The sequence below is a fragment of the Mastomys coucha genome, unplaced genomic scaffold (genome assembly GCF_008632895.1).
Source record: "Mastomys coucha isolate ucsf_1 unplaced genomic scaffold, UCSF_Mcou_1 pScaffold8, whole genome shotgun sequence".
Lineage (NCBI taxonomy): Eukaryota > Metazoa > Chordata > Mammalia > Rodentia > Muridae > Mastomys > Mastomys coucha.
In genome coordinates this window covers 4,434,510-4,441,708 of record NW_022196914.1, presented here as the reverse complement: position 1 = coordinate 4,441,708, position 7,199 = coordinate 4,434,510, and the positions used below count along the sequence as shown (strand labels likewise).

The 7,199-nt window shown below is 38.0% G+C and overlaps 1 protein-coding gene across 2 annotated transcripts in view; it reads left to right on the top strand.

Annotated features, from left to right (window-relative positions):
* Wdr70 (WD repeat domain 70) overlaps positions 1-7,199 on the top strand; it is a 227,894-nt gene that overhangs the window by 130,991 nt on the left and 89,704 nt on the right. For both annotated transcript variants that reach the window (XM_031360273.1, XM_031360272.1), the window contains exon 10: positions 1,145-1,319. In XM_031360273.1, the coding sequence (XP_031216133.1) occupies positions 1,145-1,319 (175 nt within the window). The remainder of the gene's footprint in view (positions 1-1,144; positions 1,320-7,199) is intronic.

Genomic DNA, 7,199 nt, shown 5'->3' with positions numbered 1-7,199 from the left:
TAGGGTTGGTAAAGATCTTTTCCCAATTTGTTGGTTGCCATTTTGTCCTGTTGACAGTGTCTTTTGCCCTACAGAAGCTTTGCAACTTTATGAAATCTCATTTTTAATTTAACTTTTAAGACCTTTCTTAATATATCTTGTATCACATATTGGATAGCAACCAATTCTCTCAGGCTTATCTCTTTGAAAAGGCCTGGATTTCAGGTTCTTTTTAAAATATATTTTTCATTAGCCTTAAACTATTAGATTTTCTTCTCCCTGGACTTGAGCATATCCCTTGTGTCTTGGCTGCATAGTTTCTACCAGGAAGTGTTGACCTCATCTTTGGTTGTCTGTATCTCATGTTTTTTTTTTTTTTTTTTTTTTTTTTTTTAAGATTTATTTATTTGTTATATGTAAGTACACTGTAGTTGTCTTCAGACGCACCAGAAGAGGGCATCAGATCTCTTTATGGATGGTTGTGAGCCACCATGTGGTTGCTGGGAATTGAACTCAGGTCCTCTGGAAGAGCAGTCAATGCCCTTAACCACTGAGCCATCTCTCCAGCTCCCTATCTCATGGTTTTTAATCCCTTCCACAACAGCGCTCCTTTTCCTGTATGGATAGTGTGCTGTGCCCTGTCCAGGTCTGGGCTGCTGGGACTTGCTGCAAGCTTGGAGTCAGAGAGCTCTATCTACTCATCTCCCAGAGGCATGCGGTTTTTCCTGGAGCCTGGAGTAGAACAGGAGGCTTTTTGTTTGTTTTTTATTTTGGTTTTTGTTTTGTTCGCTTATTTAGTGCATTTTCTAGTAGCTACTAGTATCTAGTATAGAGGAATTCACTGACACTAGTAAATAATTTATAAATCGATGTGCATTAAATAGGAGGCTTATGCCTAACAGCCTCCTTATAAAGCTACACACAAGAGCTTGGGGTTCATTGCTTTGTAGGGCATTGACTGTAAGTAATTGATAGGTTGGAGTAGAATTTGCCATTTGCCTACTAACTTGATGACATTGTTCAAATTGTATACTTTTTTCCTATGGATATGAGCAAATAAGACTTTCTTATAATGTATAAAAAGTCCTTAAAAGACAAAGTAGTATTTATGGGCCTCATTCTTTAGGCTATCGTAAATAAATGATATTGTTTCTTTTCTTTTTAGGACTGTGAGGCTCTGGGAAGTTGAAAATCCAAAGAAGCAAAAAAGTGTTTTTAAACCTCGGACTATGCAAGGTAAAAAGGTCATTCCTACTACGTGTACGTACAGCAGAGATGGGAACCTTGTGGCAGCCGCCTGCCAGAACGGAAGCATACAGATCTGGGATCGAAACTTGACAGTAAGTCAAAGCCTTTTTTGTTTTGTTTTGTTTGTTTTGTTTTGTTTTGCTTTGTTTTGTTTTGTGAGACAGGGTTTCTCTTTGTAGCTCTGGTGTCGTCCTGTGCTGGAACTTACTCTGTAGACTTGGCCGGCCTTGAACTCACAGCAATTGGTCTACCTCTGTCTCTGAGGTACTAGAATTAAAGGCATGTAGTACCATGTCCAGATTAAAAGTTTAATGACTTTTAAATCTTCTTTCTGCAAAGGATAGCTAAAGCATAATGACAAGCATCATGGTAAGACACTATGGGTTTAAGCACTGAGGCTTTCAAATAAACAGTGTTTCAGCCAATATTACAGCTCTGAATTTTTTTGAATATAATTTTAAAATAAGTTCACTCTTTTTTTTGTTTGTTTTTCGAGACAGGGTTTCTCTGTATAGCTCTGGCTGTCCTGGAACTCACTCTGTAGACCAGGCTGGTCTCAAACTCAGAAATCCACCTGCCTCTGCCTCCCAAGTGCTGGGATTAAAGGCATGCACCACCACTGCCCGGCTAATAAGTTCACTCTTTTGATAGAAAATTTTAAAAGCATACTATAGCTTATTATATGAAATCCCAGTTTGACTTTGAAAAGAAAAGTTTAGGAATAATATGAAACAGTACTGAGCAGAGACCTAGAAAACACATTTCAAAGGATGTAAGAAAATTATGAAAAAAATCTAGAATTATGCCTGTTCTTTTATGATAATTTCTATAATAATTTTAATACATTTTATACATTTATTACATTTTAATATTCTTTCCTATGTCAGTCCATTTCAGGAGGCCCAAATTTTCTTTCTATAGTTATTGTTCATTATTTGGATATGTTTTGGACCTGGGAAGCATCGTATAGAACCCAGAAGTAATAAAGTTGAAGGCTTATGACTCATTCTGAGGATCTCACTCTGCGAGTTACTAAGAAGCTTTAAAGAGGCCTCTGTGTTGGACATAGATGGAAAAGGAAAAGATTTGAGGCTACCAATGTTAAAGTTGTATACAAATATTTTGAACTCTTTTTAGATTTAATTTACTTATTTGCTTGTTTGTTGTGGGGCATGCATGTGTGTGAGTGTGTGTGTGTGTGTGTGTGTGTGTGTGTGTGTGTGTGTGTGGCCACCATGGGTCCCAGCAATTACACTCTAGTATTTAGACTTGTGGACAGGTGTTCTTTACCCATTGTGTATCTTGCTAGTTCTTTCTAATGTTATAATACAGTTTGTATTCATGAGTCAAATAAAAGATTCTTGTCAAATTGTTAACTAATATCTAGTGAATATGTATGATAAGCTAGACAGTATTCTAGGTTTTATGAGTATTGATTAAAAATTCCTGCCTATGTTATTTTTATTACTGTGAAGAGACTCTATGACTATGGCAACTCTTATAAAGGAAAACATTTAATTGGGGTTGGTTTACAGTTGAGAGGTTTAGTTCATTATCATCATGGTGGGAATTATGGTGAGGCATAGGTGGATATGGGACTGGGGAAGCTGAGAGTTCTACATCTGGATCCCAGGCAGCAAGAAGACAAGTGACACTAGGCCTGGCTTGAGTATCTGAAAACCCCAAAGCCCACCCCCAGTGACACACTTCCTCCAAGCAAGGCCACATCTCCAGCAATGCTATTCCCTATAGTCCATGGAGACCATTTTTACTCAAATCATCACTGCCCACGTTTATATTTGAGGGTTTTAAAAACTGTACATTATAGGAGGCTGGAGAGAGGGTTCAGCAGTGAAAAGCTAGCTCAGCCTGTTCTTCAGGAGACCCCTGTTTAATTATCCGTATCCACGTGGCTCCTGCTGCCTATAACTCTAGTTTCAGGGACTCCAGCGCCGTCTTCTGGCCTTGGAGGGCATCAGACACATGGCACAGAGACATGCAGGCAAAACATCCATGTACATAAAGTATATATATAAAACAAAAACAAACTGTTCATCTTTGTTCCCCAAACATTTATATTTTAAAACATTTACATTTTGAACAGGACCCTAGGGTGCATATTTGTCTTTCGGGGAGTTGAGACAGTTGTGTTGAAATAAGGTAGAACGTAATGGTGGGAGGGAACTTCATACTGATAATGCTGGAAATATCTTCGGCATTTTCTGTTTGTCAGATCTTTTTATTTCTGTTTTCATCTCCATTGTAAACTCCATAAAGCTTCATAACAGCACGGAGATTTTAAATGCCTTTGAGTTGTAAACTGAATTTTAACCAAGCAGTAAATCTTTAGTAACTGGCTTTCATCGCCTCGGGTACTGCTAACTGAAACATGCGGTTTTCTTCGGCAGCTTTAGTAGTAGTGTTTTCAGAGTGCTATATTCACATGCGCCTTGCTCTTAGGACCTGTATTTGTTGTTATTATGTTTAGTAAAGTTGAGTGTGGACTTTGAAGATCAGTCTTGCATATCTTGAAGTTATGGCAGTGTGTTATTTTCAGTTTTGTGGAAAACAAGGTGTGAGTACCAGCTTCCTTAGTCATCTGCTGAGGGCTCATGGCCCAAGATAGACTGCTAATCCCAGTCTTTAGTTCTCTTCTTCTGGGATGTATAAGATGGGGACATATAATTTAAGACTATGCTCAGTCTTATTTGTTATGGTTTACTCATTTTTATATTAGTATATTATCATAAACTGAAAACAAATTAAATTGGGAAGAAAAAAATTACTATCAGGTAATGCTCCTTGATTTAAAACAGGTTTTAAAATAATTCTGAACTATTATCTCAAAAGTGTAAACAAAAACAGCACAGAACCAGCAAGCTGAAAGGAGAAAATCTTCTAGAAGCAGTTTTTTACACAGGACCAAAGGCAGAGTGAGGGCAAGCGTTTTGTGATGAGTAAGTAAAACTTCCTAGTTGTCACAGATAATCCTGGGGCTCTCATTTAATCAACTTCAACGCACATGGAACAAAGCCCTTCCTTACAAATGATGTAACTCCATTAGTGATAGACTCGCATGTCCTGAGGATCAGCCTTTATTCTAGAACTGTGTAGCTAGAGTGCTAACTATCAGCACACAGTTCATTAGGAGTGGGAGACAAATAGGCAATGGGGTTAATGTGATAAGAAACACATACTTTGCATGCATGAAAATCTCATAATTAAACTAATATATATTAAAATTTTAAAATAATTATCTAATAGGGTATACATAAAGTTTAATTTTAATTCGCAAAGAACTTGTTTTCTTACTGTGTACGCTACTTCTGCTCTGTACTCCTTGTCTACTGTGTTGGCATTTGTAAGTTACCTAGTATTTGTTCTCTTTAGAACAAGTTTTCACTTGAGGAACATTTAATTGATACTCTTAAGAACCAGTTGCATCACTGAGATAAGACAAAAGAAATTTAAATGAGAATAATATGTTGAATGATCTCTAAGCAGATGTCGTCTTCCTTAAAACCCAGAATTGGTGAAGGTAGAGACCAGAGTGGACAATCCTGTGGCCTCTAGAGAGGTGTTCATGCTGGATAAGATATAAGATCAAGATTATAGTGTAAGAATACTGACATTTTCCAGACTGAGCAGAACAAAGCCACCAAGCATGCAAAAATCATACTGAGAGCTCCTTTTGAGATCTTAAAAACAGTGTTAAATAATCATTTTTAGAGTCTCCAGCAAACTAACTAAGAAGGTGTTTACTACAGAGAAAGGTAAAATAAACTCAACAGTATTTGGTACATGAAGTGGCACTTGGGGCTGGGTGCTTTCGAGGTGCTTCCAGACTTATGGGTGCCATCTGCTGCTGCCTTTTATAAAATAGTTTTCAAAGTTTAACATGTAATAGTATTTCAGTTAAGCTTTCACAAAGTATCTTTTAAAAGTTACCGACATTTGCATACATTCATGGTAAAGATTCCTTATGGAATTTCCAGACGTGTTTGCCAAGCTCACATCCATTGCCCTCTTCTCAGATAGAACCCTTCTGCCTTCTTCCTTTACTTCCCCCCCCCCCCTTTGGAGCAAATAAATCTAAGTTCCGCATGAGAGAAAATGGTTAGTATATGTCCCTGTGAGTCTAGCTGTTTTGTGTAACATGATCTTTAGTTCTGTAACTCATCTATGGGATCCCTTTTTCTCACTTCTGGTACCAAATTCCGCCTGCTAACTTCTTTCTGTAATGTACTGTACCTTTTCCTGCCCTGTGTGTTATCAGGGAGGGGAGTGTTTGTGTATATGTGGAGGCCAGAAGTCAGCCTTGGGTGTTGTTCCTCTGGGGCTACCAACTTTTATTTTTAAACCGGGGTTCTCCCTTTGGGCTAGGCTTGCTGAGCAGGGAGTCCCATGCCCCTTGGCTCTCCCTCCAGCACTGTGATTATAGGCTCTTACCACCACTCCAAGCTTTCTATATGGGTGCAAGGCCTTGAGGTCAGGCTCTCATGCTTTTATGGCAAGCACCAGGTGAACTAAAACGGGATTTCCTCTGCACCATTTTTATTGTGTTTAGATATTCCTCTAAAGCTATCATAGCTCCCAAAAATAAGAACATCATTTTATTTTGTAAGGGTTTCTCCATTGTGAGTGTGTGTGCATAATAGTTGACTATGAAGGAAAAGAGAAAACATGAATGAGATGAGTGTTCTCTTTGTTGTTGTTGTTGTTTTTGTTTTTAAGACAAGGTTTCCCTGAGTAGTCCTGGCTGTCCTGGAACTCAGTTTGTACACCAAGCTGGTCTTTGAGAGCAGGAGGTCCACCTGTCTCTGCTTCCCAAGTGCTGGGATTTAAGGTCGATGCCACCTTTGCCCACCTTCTTCACCCTTCTAACAGCCCAGTACAGTAACCCAAATGTCTTTCAAATGGATGGTTAACATGTTAATATTAAAGAAATTTCTTTCAGATGCAGTGTTAACATCTTAGTATTAAAGATTTTGGAAATTTGTGATATTTTCTCATATTAGGTTGTATGCTTATTCCCAGTTTTACTTGGTGATAAACCTGTTATTTATTGCACATTTTTCAAGAGTCATATAACTTTGACTTGGAAAATATTTTTCCATAGTTATTAATCACTTACTACTATCTACAAATGTGAAAATGTGTGAGGAATTCATTAAAATTTATCTTTGAGATTGTATCAACCAAAAATAATTGCTTTGGGTTTGTTTTTAAAATTTGAGTGGCAAACCACTTTGTGTCAACCCCAGACATAATGTATGGAGGACCTTTTGGTATCTAATTACTGTTTAGTCTATGAATGCAACTTTGTCGTTTTGATAGTGGTAGTGGCACAAAGATTCACCAGTTTAAACAGGACCCCAGAGACTAGGGCTCACTTACAGTCTAGTCTCATGTCCCAGGCCGTCTCCCAGGCAAGTACAGGCAAATAAGGGGCAAGGCTTTTATAGTAAGTTATGGAGGAGAGTAAATATTTTCCAATAATTTTTGAATGCTAAATTATTTGGAAAATGTTTCTGGTATCTTACATTGAGGGGAAAAATGATCTACCTCTGAAAAATACAAAAGATAAAGGTTAGAAACCTAGATGTAGATGTTTGTCTCCTTGTTAGGCCACGTACTAAGGATCTGCAAAAATTAGGAAGAGACACAGCAAAAGCAGATTCTGTGACTCATCGAAGACATACAGGCAAAATGTGGATTAATTTGTTTCTAGCCCTTACTGTGTTCCTAACCTAAGTAAGTATCCTGAGATCAAACTCTAGCATCCTTCAGAAACTCTTTTTATTATTATTTGATATTTTCTTTATTTACATTTCAAATGATATCCCCTTTCCCGGTTTCTCCTCTGAAAAAAAAAAAAACCGTTTCTTCCCCTCTCCCCCTGCTCACTAACCCACCCCCTCCCGCTTCCTGGCCCTGGCATTCCTCTACACTGGGGCATAGAACCTTCACAG